This window comes from Aptenodytes forsteri, unplaced genomic scaffold (genome assembly GCF_000699145.1).
Source record: "Aptenodytes forsteri isolate BGI_AS27 unplaced genomic scaffold, ASM69914v1 Scaffold426, whole genome shotgun sequence".
NCBI lineage: Eukaryota > Metazoa > Chordata > Aves > Sphenisciformes > Spheniscidae > Aptenodytes > Aptenodytes forsteri.
In genome coordinates, this window is record NW_008794010.1 from 558198 (window position 1) to 573627 (window position 15430).

At 44.5% G+C, this 15430-nt stretch overlaps 2 protein-coding genes across 2 annotated transcripts in view; one reads left to right on the forward strand and one right to left on the reverse strand.

Moving 5' to 3' along the window:
- MYRIP (myosin VIIA and Rab interacting protein) overlaps window positions 1–5298 on the forward strand; it is a 124553-nt gene extending 119255 nt beyond the window's left edge. Inside the window, exons 11-15 of the mRNA XM_019474862.1 lie at window positions 415–576; window positions 2292–2396; window positions 2492–2552; window positions 3365–3483; window positions 4195–5298. Coding sequence (XP_019330407.1) covers window positions 415–576; window positions 2292–2396; window positions 2492–2552; window positions 3365–3483; window positions 4195–4227 — 480 coding nt within the window. The 3' untranslated portion in view covers window positions 4228–5298. The remainder of the gene's footprint in view (window positions 1–414; window positions 577–2291; window positions 2397–2491; window positions 2553–3364; window positions 3484–4194) is intronic.
- Window positions 5299–8509: 3211 nt separating this feature from the next.
- Window positions 8510–11016, reverse strand: PRLH (prolactin releasing hormone). Its single transcript, XM_009290201.1, has 2 exons — window positions 10767–11016; window positions 8510–9099 (listed from the first exon to the last, which is right to left on the reverse strand). The coding sequence occupies exons 1-2, from the start codon at window positions 11014–11016 to the stop codon at window positions 8921–8923; spliced, it is 429 nt and encodes a 142-aa protein (XP_009288476.1). The 3' UTR covers window positions 8510–8920.
- Between the last annotated feature and the right edge of the window lie 4414 nt (window positions 11017–15430).

Consider the following 15430-nt stretch of genomic DNA (forward strand, 5'->3'; position numbering starts at 1 on the left):
TTCTTACAGAGTTTTGATTGCCAGAAGGCATTAGGCGTGTTTCAGTAAACACAGTTTTATATATCTGTTGGCTTCCCCTTGTACAGGGTTTTTGTTACGCAATTGAATATCAAAAATAAAAAAGCAAACTTTTCAGTTTGTTTTTTTTTTGGTGGTGAATCTGGAACAAATCTGTTTTGGAATACCGTTGTAGCATCTATGAAATTTGGAGTTCAGCCACCTCACGCCACCCTTCTCTTTGTGGATGTGTGTTTTGAGATTATTGCCCCATGACTTTCCTCTGCCAGGTAAGTCTCCCTGTAGTGGGTTAGCAAGGAGGGAAGCTCAAAGGTGTCATGGAAGATGCAGTCTGCTCAAACCTCCGTGCCCACAAAACCAAAATGACTGACACCTCTCCCTGCCTTGGCCCTGCAGGTGTACTTGACAGCCAGCACGGTGTACGGGCTGGAGGGGCAGCTGACGAACCTGGAGGACGCCGCACGCAAGATCAACAGTGTTACTGCAGAATCTGAGCTGGCCGATCTGGAGGATCAGGTGGCCACAGCAGCCGCCCAGGTTCATCATGCGGAGCTTCAGGTGAGGACTGTGGCTCCTCCGTACCTGCAGGTTTCACACTGCCTTGCCTAGCACTTACCTTTTGTCCATGCACACTTACTTTCGATACTCTTTTGTACCGCAGTGGACTGATGATCCAAGAATGCTGACTGCATCACAGGAGCTGAGCAAAGCTTAACCGAGATGCGTAACTCAGCCCAGCCAGATGTACTGCATTTGCTTGTTTCTTCCCCCAGCTTGTTTTCAGACATGGGAGTGCAACAGCCTGTTACCGCAATAGTAATACTGAAGCTGCTCCTTGGTGCCAGGCAGCTTACATGGTACACACTGTGTCACAGGCGTGGCTGTGGTCAGACTGCAAATACAGTCTCGGGCAGTTTATCTAATCAGCAGATTGTCAAGTACTTTCTGAAAGAAGCCAGTGTCAGTACCGTCCTACCGAAAAAGGCCAAGGGCAGCCAGCTGCTGAGCCAAGCACAGAGCCTAGCACTTGCAAGCCTGCCTTGGGATTTAGCAGCACACGTCCCAGCCAAAAGGCAATTGCTCTTGTGGGCTGCGATCTAGTGTCTCTCTAGTGGGCTCCAGAAAGTCTGGGGCTCAGAAGAGAACATCGTGATCTGGTGCTAAAAGCTGAACGAGGTAACCCTGCCAGAGCTCAAGGGGATAACGCTGCTAGCAACTCACTGCCAGTGATTTCACTGACCAGTCTGTGCCAAGTGAGGCACTCTGACCTGCCTGTGCCAGGCTTTAATGGGAAGTACCTGGTTATTTTACTCAGCAGTAGCATGCTCAATTTAGGACTGAGCAAAGATCTGAGAGTCTGACATCTCTCTGATGTCAGAAGTGCACTGCTGCACTAGATGGCGAACTGGCAGTGACATTTTGTTGGCTTCGGTCATTATTTTATGGTAAATACGTTAATGATGGTGAGATGTGAGGAGGAGAGAGGCCTAAGCTATGCAAGGAGGATGACAAAGAGGCCAACTGAAGGTCTTCTGCAGAGTGAACAGCTTCAGGTGTCATAATGAATCAGGAGTCGGGTTATATATCTGACTCCTTTGACATTTCTTTCCCTTTTGGCAACATTTGTTTCCGCTAGTCTCAACATCAGCCTACTTTCCCCCCAGATGTTTGCTTTCTTGGACTTTTGTTTTTCCTAGCAATTTGTTTTCCATTGAGTGGTTTTATATAGTGTGTACCTCCATTTATGCATGTTTGTGTTTAACATACATATACACTTAAATTATAAATATTTAAGATCAAATGTTTAGATTGTGTGATGGAGGATGTACTTTGCACGTGCATTAAATTATTTTTGAATTAGGAAGTGTGTCCTACAAAGTCATTCTTTGAATGTAGCCTTCGAAAAACACAGTTGAATGAACTTGGGATTATGCAGCTAAAGGTAACTGGGAGATAGCAGACAGGGGTTTTCTCTTCTCCGTTCTTTTTTTCCTTAAAAGGAGTAAAAGGCATCTTCCTTGGAGTCACGCGGTAGGTTGGATTGTTCTTTTACTCCATCTTTACTAACAAATTAAGCCCCTTTTAACATCAGGACTAAAGAATACAGGAAAGTGTCAGAATTGCTGAAGAAGTTAGCCATCTGCTTATATTTTTTGAGTAAATAGAATTTGACTGGGGGAGGGATATATTTTAGTAGTGGCATCCACAGTAATTTTAAAACTTCTTTTTCCCCCTCCCCATCTGTCTGTCTCTCTCTCTTATTTTCTTTGAAGATTTCAGATATTGAGAGCAGAATATCAGCTCTCACTGTTGCAGGCTTGAACGTGGCTCCATGTGTTCGCCTGACAAGGAAACGGGATCAAAAGCAAACAAACCAGGTGCCAGAACATTATGTAGTATTCAAAAATACATTGGGGAAATCTTGTCTCTTTTTCTGTAATGGAGTTGAGTAACGCGTATGTGTTGTTTACAGATGCATACAATAGACACATCAAGACAGCAGAGGAGAAAACTTCCAGCTCCACCAATAAAAGGTGCACTTAAGTTGTCATACATTATAGAAAGAGTGTCTCTCTTTATAAGGTTCAATATAGCGTACAGTTCAGCGAAGTAGGGGAAAGGTTAAGTTTTGAAATGATCAGAGAAAGCCTAAACGTGTCCACCCTCCTCGTTGCCCATTGTACTTGCATTACATAAAATATCCATTTGTCACATTAAAAAGCATCACCACTTTGTCTTTCCATGGAAGTTGTGACAGTGGCAAATTGATAGGAGCAGAAGCAGAAGGCTGGGAAAAGCAAATGAGAAATGCTGACTACTTGTCCTGCAGCAGGGACACTGCTACTCTGGCATGCCTGGGGTTAGGCTGTAAGGCCCAAGCAGTTGCAGTGTTTAATTAACAAAAAGCCAGTTGCCACCCTCCACAACCCACTGTTGCTTTCTTAAAGCCTGTGTCTGCTGATTTCAGTCCATATGATGTGGCTCAGTGATGTTCCTGCTATGTTAGGGTATGGCTGTGAATTGGCTTTATAAATAAAGTTTTTTCTTTCATGTTTTCGCTTTTTTTTTTTTTAACCCCGCAGTGCATTATCTCTGACAATTCTAGGGCCTGCTTCACCTTGCATTACTCGTTTTACTCTTGTGTAATTCCACTGATTGACATGGCCTCAAACTTTAATAAATTTGGAGTGTCACAGCCTGCTGTTTTTCATTTAAATTAAATCCAGCTTTCCTCATACGTCTTAGGGGAAGTTTTGTCTCTCTAGAAGCTGTGACTCTTCAGGAGTATTGTTACATCTGCTTCAATCTGTTATGTGAAAAATCTCCCTTTTTGTATTTTTCCCAGGTGAAAAAATAGATGGTTCTCCAGTTACCACTGTCAGAACGTTTAACAGAAACTTCATGCTTCAAGGATCTCTAACACAAAGAACTGAAGAGAGGAAAAGCACTGCCAAGGACTTAATGGTAAACTCATAACAGATGTTTTTAAAACTGCTGTTAAAAGCAGTAAATAGAGAGCGAGCGATATCTGTGTAGGCAGTTATATTTCAGCGTCTTCACAAAACTTCTCTTAATAGTTTGGAAAATAAAAAATAGAGACTGCTGAGGCAGCTCTGAACAAATATGACCAATGTCCTTGGAAGCTGTCTGACTATATGCCATAGTATAGCAGCTGTGCAGTCCTGAATGTCAGCCTGTGTGAATGCATTCTGGCTGTCAGGTCTCCAGGAATGTGCTACCCTTATTTAAAAAAAAAAAGAAACAAACCAAACAACCAAAAAACTAGTGGTCCCCTGCAATTCAGACTTCTGAACCAGACCCTCACAGAACCAGCTGCACGCTGTAACTCAGCAAGTGAGAGTCACCTTGAATCTCACTAATTTTTGAGACATGTTCAAAGGTTACCTAAGTGGAATTTAAGGGGTAGATAGGCCATGCATTGGCTCTGCAGGGTTTGAACAAATAGGCTTCACCATACAGCTGTCAATCATTTCTTCTAGAGCAGCTGTAGAAGGATAAGGAAAAAAGCTGACCCTCCCGAAGCAGTCTGCCACCAGATATGTGGAAAACAGGCAGGGAGGCGAGAAGGGGAAGGACCTGGCTCCCTAGAAGCTTCAGCAAGCTTGTTTTGTGTTTTGCTCATGTTTTTTTCTTTCCTGTCCCTCTCTTTTCTAGGAACCTGCTATAGGATCTGCTGTGATGTACTAAACTTACACTTCCCTACTGCCAATAACACACTGCCTAAGGCTGTACACTAGAGTGCCTTTACTTAACAGCCATTGTGTATGTCCAGCTGAAAATGGACCCTCAAGAACCCACAATGCCTCAGTTATAGGGCTTCGTTTGGATACCTCACTGAGAAAGCTGTCCAAGTCTTCAGCATTGTGGTCTGCTAAAGGAAACTCTGCCTTAAAGTTCTCACAAGACTCTAGAAAGGATGCTGAGTTTCAAAAGCAAGGCTCCACATTTTAAGATGCACTTTTTCTCCCCATTGATTGTACTAAAGTATGTCGTCTTTGAACTGCAGTATGTTTTTGTAGACTCAGTCAATCATAATTATAGGCCAATATTTCATACAAAAAGAAAGAACAAAGCAGACCTGTGATCCATATTTGCTGGCCTCTTACTATTCACGTAGGCATCCATCTTGCCGAGCAATAAGAACAACTCTGTGCAGTGTATGCTGCTTTTCAGCTGCGTGGTGGGAGTGGAGAATCAGCATACCTAGCTCTGCTCCCAGTGAGTCAGTGGAAGTTTTGACAGGGTTTGTAGGAGGAGGTGCAATGTGCAAAGACTTCTCTGTTCACTGAGGGTATGTTTGGCAGAGTTAATGTTCTAGCTCCAGAGCTAGGTAGTTTGCTCTTGGCAGCAGGGGGGACATGGATGTCATGTTGAGCCGTGAATTGGTGGCAGCACATGTGGACCAGATGTCTGCTGAGTTACGATCCTGGCATCTGGAAATATCTGAACACTGCTGTGAAACCCACACCTTTGTATGTCTCGTTCTTCTTGATAGCATTGTCTGCTTGGTGGTGTCGAACCACACTGTAGTTCAGAATAAATTCTGACTAAATCTTTAAGATTGGAAAAAGGAAGTAAAAGCATTGTAGATGAGATCTCTGCTGACTGACTGCTGGTTGTAGGGTGGCTGCAACCTGTAAGAGATTCCCTTCTGCAGTTTCCTGGCTTTTCTGAGGGGGAGGAAAATGTACCCCAGATGTCTCTTCCTTTACCACTCTGTAGCCAACGTGGAGTAGCTGGGGCCTACACTGGTGCCATGTGCACCCCGCTACCATTGGACCACACTGAATTAGATTGTGAATAGTAAAATTTCTTCTTTCGTTTCTTGAGACCTTTGAAAGGTAAGCCAAACTGGAAGGCCCTTGAGCAGATGCCCAGGAGGGAAGATGCAGCTTACAGGGTGTGCCTCTTACCCTTTTTAGGGAGGACTTTGCCAATTTGTGGTACTTTTTGCTCTGAAGAATACAAAGGAGGTCGTTAGAGGAGGTGATAAGTCAGTGAATCCCTTATCTTCCACACAAAGTGCAGAGCAGGTACCCAAATGCAGACTGGGTTGATGTGAAACGTGCTATGAAGGAGGGCATGGGCTGGCACGTTCCCCCTCAGCATTAAGGAGTGGTGAGCTCTCCTGAGAGCAGCGCATACCAGGGAAGGGGGAGAGCTGCTCCTTTCCCTGCGCTCCCAGCCAACACCCACTAGCAGAGTGCTGCACATTACCTGCCACGCGGCAGGAAAGCAGTCCCCTGGGACACCAGGCCATGAAATGTCTATGGTTGGGCAAATATGAGCAAAACTGGGCAAATTTCCTGGCTAGGCTGGATTTAGGGGGTCAGGTGGGTAAGGTAAGGAATGGCTGGATGGGACGGTTGGAAAAACAGTGTCAGTTGCAAATCTGCCACCCACATTTGACATCGGACATCAAGCTTGTCAGTAAACTGATGTCCAGCTGCACGTAAGGAATCCTCAGAATAAATACAACCATCTTCCCACCTAGAATACAAAAGCATCGCTCCATCCCTTCAAGGATCCATCTGCCCAAGATCTGACTCGATGTGTTCATTCTGTGTGAAATTATGCCTTCTTTTACTCTCACACAATACTAGTTCTCTGGAATTGGTTTGCACAGATGTGAGGGCAGAATTTGGCCCACTCTGTTTAATATATAAATATATATGTAAAACAAATAGATTTTATTTATATATGCAATCCGGTAAAGGATATTAAACAGAGTAGGATGCCTAGTAATTTTTTTGTTATCCAGTCTCCTCCCCCTTCCTTGACTGTTCTCGTGTATGTATACAAGACATTCCCAGGTTCTGGTTTATGCAGGTATGCGTGTTATGAAATGTCATTAATGGTGGTTGGTCTACATATTCTTCTAATAAATAAAACATATTCGTCTAATAAATAATAACTAATATTGTGTATGTAATATCAATATACAGAAATGTAATTTTAATAGCATAACTCTGGCTTTTGTTCTGTTAGTGTGATTTAAACAAGCCAACAAAGTTTGGAATAGGTTGTTTTCCTTAAGAGGCATGAAAAGCAACTATTATCGTGTTACAATGTTAAAATATTCAGTCTTCTTTGACAGAAAAATGTGTACTGTGTAGGCATTGCAAAGAAAAAAACCAAAAAAAGAAAAAAAATCCCACCTGCTATAAGGCATTTGAATTTTTACAAATGAGCAACTATTCGTGTTACAATGTTAAAATATTCAGTCTTCTTTGACAGAAAAATGTGTACTGTGTAGGCATTGCAAAAAAAAAAACCACAAAAAAAGAAAAAAAATCCCACCTGCTATAAGGCATTTGAATTTTTACAAATGTTTATTGTGCCAAATATGTGCAAAGATATAATTTACTGTTTTAAAAAAATCATAAAAGCATATGTTATAGCACACAAAGAATTATTTTGTCATCAAGTGATTTCAATCTTTAGTGTTTATATTTAGATTAATTTTTATAAATGAAAATATTTTAATGGGTAAAATGAAGACTATATGATCTATTTGATTAAGTCTGAGTGAATATTAAGCTTGCCTTGTTGTCGTTATCTGCATACTCACCGAGAATTATTGTCAAGAGTAAAAGAGTAAAAGCAATTTATGAAAAGAATGCCTTTTCAAGGACTTGATTCATAAAGAAAAACCAAAAGTTCTTCTCTGTTGTTTGGATTTATGTGCACTTCGGCCAGGAAGCGTGCAGAACGTGCTGCCGCGCTCAGAGCTCAGGTGCTGCCTCGCCACAAATGACCCGTCCCCCATTAAACCCGGGAGAGACCTGCAACTCCGCAGAATTACCTCGGTTAGCTGAGGGGAGGAACACACGTTAACGCACTCGGTTCGGATTTTTCCCGCTGGGGCTGGGGCGGGAGGGATCCTGCTAGGAACGTTTGATGGTTAGTCTTCTCCGAGCTGTCGAGCCGCTTGGGCGAAGTACCGTCTCAGGCAGAATTTCTGTAACTCTCACTGGGATCGCTACAAAATGACAAACTGAGCGAGAACCCTGCTGATAGTCTAGCATTTCCAAAGTCACATGCCACGCATGCTGATCAAAATATTTCTTTATCAGCATATTTTCTCCACCATGAGGGCATTCATTTAAACTGGCATGTTTTAAGTAACACTTTGGGTGTTATATGTTGTATTATAAATAGGAGTAACTACCTTATTATAATAAAAATCCACTCCTTGCTGAGAGACCATTTGCAAAGAGAAAGAAAGCGTTAAATTATCTGCAACGATTAATTCAACCGCTATTAAGTTTTAGCAGTAATTCTAACGAAGCACAACTAGAAGTGCATGTTCATTCTAATTTGTCTTTTGCAGAATGATTTGTGGCCTGGACTCAACTGTCAGTCATTAGCTAAATTGTAAACTCTTTTTTTGATATAAGCCATAGATTAAACTGCATTTGAATATTATTGCTGGTAATAGTTATTAATCAAGATTAAACATATTTTAAATAACACTTCTTATAAAATGAATATAACAAAGTTAATTGCCATGGCAGACGTGAGTATTGAGCCGCAACCCCGGTCTTATTGATGTGGACTAATGTAGTAGATGGTACATTGCTTGTGATCCTCAACAAGTGACTTCAGCTTGATCAGAGAATGTACTTACAAACAACTACGTTGTTTTAAAGGGAATCAGCTAGTTTAGGCCCTTACCCCTTTTGGATAATGGTGCATGATTACGTGCAGTAGGCACAAAACTACTCTGAAGAGTTTAATTAGCCAATTTTATTATTTTTCCTTCAGCAGGGAGAAAATACTTATCTTTCATAGGAGCTCCTTTTTGTTCATTAATATATCTCTCCAGCAGTACAGGAAGAAGCATAAAGAGGCAGAAGTTCAGGCCTATGTTCCTACGAGTGGATGTTAACAGTCCATATAAAAACTACACACAGAGCACCAGCATTTCATGCCGTTAATGCAGGCACATTAAAAATTAGTAAGAGCCTTTTTTCTTTCTTCCAACCATTGCTTTTTATTTTTACATATCAACAGCCATTGACTTTGAAATGTGATGGGAAGGCTTCACGATACGCTTAACACTGCAGAGTTTAAATCTCAGCACAAAAGCTGTGTGTTTTTTGGATAAACCTGACGTTACAGTGAACAGCATCAAGGGATTGGTGGGGATGTAAGACAAAGAAACATTTTTGTAAGCTATGGTTGCACTCAGTGCTAGTGTCCATGCATTGTCTTTTACCTGCACCCTGAATATGTTTCTTTTTGAAGGAACTTGCACAAGGAGCAGAAAGAGCAGCAGCGTGGGATTGCTAGCCAAAAGCAGAACTGGAAGTCTGAGGTGCAGGGGAGGGTGCAATTCCAAGAGCAGAGGTTGGGTCACCGCCTCAGGGAACGGGGATCACCAGTCATTGTCTTCTGTGTCCGACACTTTTTGCTCCCACAAAGCATTCCAGATGAAATCCAGGTGCCTGCTCAAAGGCCTCAGGCTGCCACGGCTGCTTTTCAGCTGCCTCTTCCCAAACCGACCAATGGGGCGAACACCACGGCCCACGTACCAAAAAGGATCGATCTCAGGACCTGGAATTCAAAGCAGTTGGTGAAGCATCTACCACTGTACTTAAAGGCAGCATTCCTGCATGTCTTGAGGGTGTCAGATGGCTTATTTGTAGCCCAGGAAAAAAAAAAAGGGGGAAAGGCTGCAGCCAGACACACAACTTTCTAGTTCCTTTGAGGGTCACCTGCCATGTGTAGAGCCCAAAGGAAGAGGGTTTGGATGCAAAATTAATTTTCATCCATCTGGGCTGCAACCTGCAGTTCGAACATAAGCCAAAGTACCCGTCAGTTCAGGGGGGCACAGCGTGCTTTAAAACTGATCCGAACCCTGGAAGAGGTTACAATGCAGCCTACGTCCAGAAAGACCACAGCACCGCCACTTTTAAACTGTCCCCTCTTAGCTGAAGTCCTGAAGGTCCTACTGTCCAGCCTCCATTTCTGCTGTATGCACCAGGTACGGCATCTCTACAGGCTAACAAATCCACCGGATTGCAGAGGGGGTTCCTACGTGAGAGGTAAACGTAAAAAGCTAATTCTTGTTCGCTTAGGAAGTTGTTTTCATGGATGCCTTTTTTTCTTTTAATGCATCTGAAGTACACTTGACTTATTTTTATAGTCTAGTCTAGTTTTAGAGCAGGTGTGGAGAGGGGTATAGTTGTATTAAAAGACTAAGATGTATCAACAGGGAAAATCTACAAAGCGCTGGAGATGATGCCACCCCAAGGAAATGCCAAATCATTCCGAAGACGGCTAAATGTCAGGAACAGGAATAAATTTCAATTTAAGCGCATTATATATCATCCAAGTCATATGAAAGTCTCCGGCAAGGCAGCAGGATTTTTCTCTGTGCATTTTGATGCTTGAACAGAGAAAATAAAAAATCCACTTTGGCTGTGAATTTCTCCATAAATACATCTTGTAAGTCTTTCCACGCAGTATTTAACACCCCTCCTGCCCACCAAAACCCAAGTAATTTCCTTTTTCTCACCTGGGTACCTAAAAACTGAGGCTCCCCACATCCCTAGTTCTCTTTGAAAGGGGAAAGGTGTGCCACTGAGAGCACACACGCCTTACTCCCCCCACCCACCTCTCTCCGACTCCACATACAATTATCAGCCTTTGCTCTTTGGGGGGAAGATGAGATTTCCTGATAAAGATTTTTCTCAAAAATCTTTTGGACTGTGTGTTAGCTTTTCGGCATACGGTATTGTCCCTCACCTGGCCAGCCTCATTTCCTCACAGCGCCTCTGAGTGGAGACACTTCAGCCACTTGTATTTTGCCCTTCAGACAAGTCATGGTTGCAGACAGAAGCGAAGATATCTGTAAGGCGAACTTAAGCTTCTGGCCCTTGCTTTCTTGTTACTGAACAGAAGTAGTTGTGAACTACCCCAGGTCTACAGAACACTGTCAGTCTTTTGTACATTAGTGTCTCCTCTGGTATTTATAAAAAATTACACTGTTTCCCTTGGCTAATTAAGGGCTGCGAGAAGGAGATTAAGTTCTGGATATGCTCTTACAAGTGTAAATGGAAGTACGGGACCCCACACCCCCATTTTACCATAGAATCACCCATGTGGATTTGCTGCTGAACTTTGCCTGACAGGCCAATCCTGATCCCTCAACGCACCAGAGACTGCGGGGTCACCATATGGGAGTCCATCGCGTTACATCAGGTGAGACTCATACTTACTTCTGTTGTCTATTTGATGTTTAAATGGTGTGCTCTGTCCTGAAGCAAAGCTGAGCGATACCAAGAGCACCAGCACATAGACAGCAACCAGCTTTAAGTGCCTGGGTGACCACTGGGCACGTGGTGTCCACGAGATCGGATGCCACATGATGGAGCGGTAGTGGGAAGGCTGTGAGGAGAAAAATGAACACGGGGAATACATGTGATTTAAAGCTCTCAAGATGAAGGAAGGTGTCAACTGCAACAGCATGTTCCTATCCATCAGAGTCGTTTCATGACTAAGTTCTGTGAAACCCTGACGCTGGGGATGTCCTGGGTATTTCTGTTTGAAGGCAAAGGCTATGCAGTGAGCCATCTTCTGAGGTAAGTCTTGCAACTTGAGTGTTTTCTCACCAACAGTGAAAGCCCCTGGCACGGCTTCACAGGACGCGCGAGTCCTGGCTCTGAGCTTGCCACTGACTTTGTGTGGCCCTCTGTATAACCATGGGCATTGGCCACCAAGTGTGTTTTAGCCACTACTTCCAACATCCTTTCCTCACTTGTAAAATATGTCTAATGTTTGCATTTTACACAATCTCTTTACAACTAAATGCATTAGAAAGGCTTACTGAAAGGGAACGCTCCTCCCATGTCCGCTCACCGTTTCACAGCCAGCATGCAAAAGTAATATTTCCAGTTATGGTTTCTACTGTTAGATGTCCCGATCCTGTAAATGCATCCAGATGCAAGCAGATGAGAAATCCCCCCAAGAGAAGGGCCGTGCAGAACAGAAGGTGCTGAGTCAGGAAAATCGCATCCAGGAGGTGAAGGATCCCAGGCTCAGGTTACCACTGTTACCCTGTCTCTGGCATTTTGGACAAGCTTCCTCACAGCAGCTCTCCCAGCTGTCATGCTAGGTACCTTATAAAGTGCAAGTTCTGCCTATGTCTTTGACAGCCTTGGAGCCTCTGCCTACAGGAGCCCTGTTTGCTTAAGCATCACTTACCGTAGCTACGCAGCTACAGAGCTATAGGAAATCCTCTCGGCTACGCCTAGACAGAGGCTTCTCCCCGTGTAAGGGTGGGATTTTCCCCCCTGTTGCTGCCTAAGCACTGTGCTTCAGTAGGGACAGAGCAGGAATGAAAATCTTTTGATGCAAGATGCTCCCAAGCACATCGCACGGGCAACACAGCAAAAGCACGTGGAGAATCTGGTTGTGTCTTTCATTAAAATGCAAAGTCAAAAGCTCCTTAACCCCTAGCATTCAGTGAAGGTTTGTCTCGCCTTTTTTTTCCCCACACTGATAGTCACTTAGCAGACAGCTTAGAGGAAAGTCATTTTTAACCCATAATTTCAACAGAGCTGTGAACTAACTTTTTCTAACTTGAATATCTCAAAACAATCAGGACTAAATGATCTTAGCATGTAAAACCACATGGGATTAATTCTGCCTCCAGTTTCAGCTGGTGTACATCTCTTGTTGCTCCATGTTTAGCAAAGCCTTAAGTTCAGTTAGACAAAAAGAAAATGTTTTGAAGGACCTCTCCGGTGTGCTTACAGGGTTGCTGACAGATTTTCCAGATTACTTGCTGTCTGGTTTTGTGTCTTGTTTTTCTGGGAACTGAGTAACAGAAAGGAAGAGCTTGCCTTGAGCTCATTGTTGATGAAAGACAAAAAAAAAGGGGAAAAACTTTTAGCACAAGCATTTTCCTAAGCAGCGCTGTGTCCCAGTCTCCACCAGGTGGTCCTGTGCCCGCATCAGCCATTCCAGCCACCTTCCAGAGTGCCGCTATTTATTGAACTTTTTGCTCATACTCCTGACCTGGCTAGGATTTCTACAAAGCACGTGGCTCCCACTGCTCCTCAGTAAGTAACATGCCACCCCTAAATAATCAGGGGGCTCGGCACCTCCAATCCTCCCTAATTTTTCCTTCTCTTAACTGTCCCACCCCTGTTTGTATAGTGAGAAACTGAGGCACAGATAATGCCACAAACTTGACCCTGATGATGCTGAGCATTTCTAACTCCAGGGTAAGCACAAAATCCTGGTTACCCACTCACAGTCCTTTCACGACTAATGGGGCTGGGAAGCAGTCTGTGATCTCCTCAGGTCCAGACCTGCCTTAGCCCACAGCCCTGCAGCTTTCTTCCAAAGGGAAAATCAAAAAAACAGACCTCATACAGACAGTCTGTATGTGCCCTCCGTTTCCAACCATTAAATGATCGCCAAAAATTTTAAAACCTTACTAGTTTCAACAAAACTTGACACAATTAAAAGTTTCAGGAATAATTTTTCTCCTGGAGCTCAGCAAGAAGTCGGTACCGCTGCCAACTTGGTCAACTTGCCACTTCTGTGTGGTTCCTAAGAAGAAAAAGCCCTTAAATTTTGGCTGAGCAACATCTGTGACAGTGGTCTGGCAATTTCCATCGACATGAGAGGAGAAAGTTACAGCACATTAAAGCCACTACTAAAGTTACAGTGAAGCAGTGGTATCACAGCTTGCTGCAGGTCTGCCTCACACAAGCAGTAGGAGACCAGCCTGCCTTTCCCTCTGGGCACACAGGCACTCTCAGCACACCAAACTCAAGCTCTGTTGCAGATCCATCAGGTCTAAACCTACCATGGATGTCCTCAGAAGACAAAGTGCTATTAACTCTTTAAACCCTAAAATAGCATCTTGCTCGAGATCAGCGGCTGTGTACACCCCCTCCAATGCAAACGTGAATAGCTTTCATATTTGAAAGCAGCATTGGAAATCCCCACAAGAGATCCCAGGTGAATCCAGGCCTGGGACCATGGCTCATTTCAGGGCTGAGTGGCACAAAAGGCACACTGCTGTGCTGCAGGCTCCTTCATGGGCTCTCCCTGCAGGGGCACAACACTGCCCGCGGGTTCAGCCGTGTTGCTTCAGCACAGTCTCCTTCGCTGCAAAAACTGGACAAAAGTTACTGAGCACAGAGCACAGCTGTGTACATTGATATAGAAAAGCTAAAGCCCAAAAAGAAAAAAGGAAATCCAGCAAGAAAGAGCCAGGACAAGCGCTGAAGCAGCTAAAGGGAGGCACTCACCTCTTTGCACCAAAGCTGCTCCTCAGGTAGCAGCCGCTCCAAGCAGAACCAGGACAAGCTGAAGCAGCTAAAGGGAGGCACTCACCTCTTTGCACCAAAGCTGCTCCTCTGGTAGCAGCCGCTCCAAGCGGGGAAGAGAACTGTGGCTCTATTGGAAAGCCATTGATCAGGGCAGGGAGCAGGAGCTGAGGGCGGTGCCAGGGGATTGCAGGGGGGGCCTGGCAGGACACCTGGCTGAGGCTCCCCGGCCCACCAGGAGGGGAGCAGAGGGGAGGGGGCCGCTGCCACGTCCCTATGGATGGGAGGACACAGGCAGACTGGAGCAGCACTGGCTGCCACGTTCTCTGCGCAAGAGAGCCAAGCTCTCTGTGCTGCCCGGCTGAGATGCTCTGCCTGAAGCGTGTGTCTGCGGGGGGGAAACACTCATGGCTGGGGGGGAGGTGTGGGGGGAAAGAGAAGATGGATGGTGGGAAGCTCTCCCGGCCAGCAAGCTGGAGCAGCCAGGCCACACGCCCCTTCCCAGCCTTTGCTCCTCTTGCTGTTGTCCCACCTCTGCTTTTTGCTTGGGATCTTACTGGACTGCAGGTCTTGTCCCATTAAGCCCCTAACCCACGGCTGGGGTCAACTCACCCACGCATAAGTTTTAGGCCATACTGCAACACAGCACCCAAGTAGCTGATGAAATCAGCTGTGATTCAGTGCTTAAGCAGGTGCTTACTGGTTTTGTGGCAGAGAAAATTTCATCTGTATGAGGGTAGCATCTCAAGCAATATTGTATTTCTACAATAGGCATCTCTTCTGTGCGGTTATTTTTAACAGTATCTCTTGACTAATGTGTCATCGCAGTCTTGCTGTTACAGATCTCGCTGCTTTAATAGCTAAGACCGTGTTTACCGTGAAGGTTTGTAGAGGAGCACCAGTTGAACTGGCAGGTGTTTCACTCCTTCGGCACCATCCTACGGAGAGGCTGAGATGTGAAGCGTTACTGGGCTGCCTGGGGACAAAAGGCTCTTGCAGAGATCTTTGCAGATGCAGGGTTGTGCTCCGCTCCTGGTGAGACTAACTACCTGAAGAAACAATTTTTAAAGCTGTGCTCAGAAGAGGGGGCTCTGAGGCATGACCCGGTCCCTAAGCTGAGACTGGATAGGAAATACTGCAATCCCATTAGGATGAAGTGGAAGTCCAATAGCAAACCTGTTGTTTACTTTTTTCTATAAAGATGCTTCCAGATGGGAAAACCTCAAAGTATAAATGACAGTATTTCACTGCAGCCACCTCCCAAAAGAAATGAGACTTTTTTTTTTTTTTCCCCTGGGGCAATTTGTGGGGTACTTGTACAAGGAAGCATGATTGAAATTTTGCCTGGCCCTGCCCTTACTCAGTATCCAGGCATCGAGTAGATGACCCCACCACCATCACTGGGGGGGTAGGGTCACTAATTGTGGGGATTAAAATAAATCTGTTGTTTATGTGTAATAGTTTGCTCTATGGGCATGTGTATGAACACAAATGGTAAAGAAGCCTGTGAAACACTCTTTCATTCTCCAATTTCCACCTAGTAACAGCTAAAAGAAGTGTCTTCCTCATCCAAGTTTTCAAGAGTTTACTCAGACTGC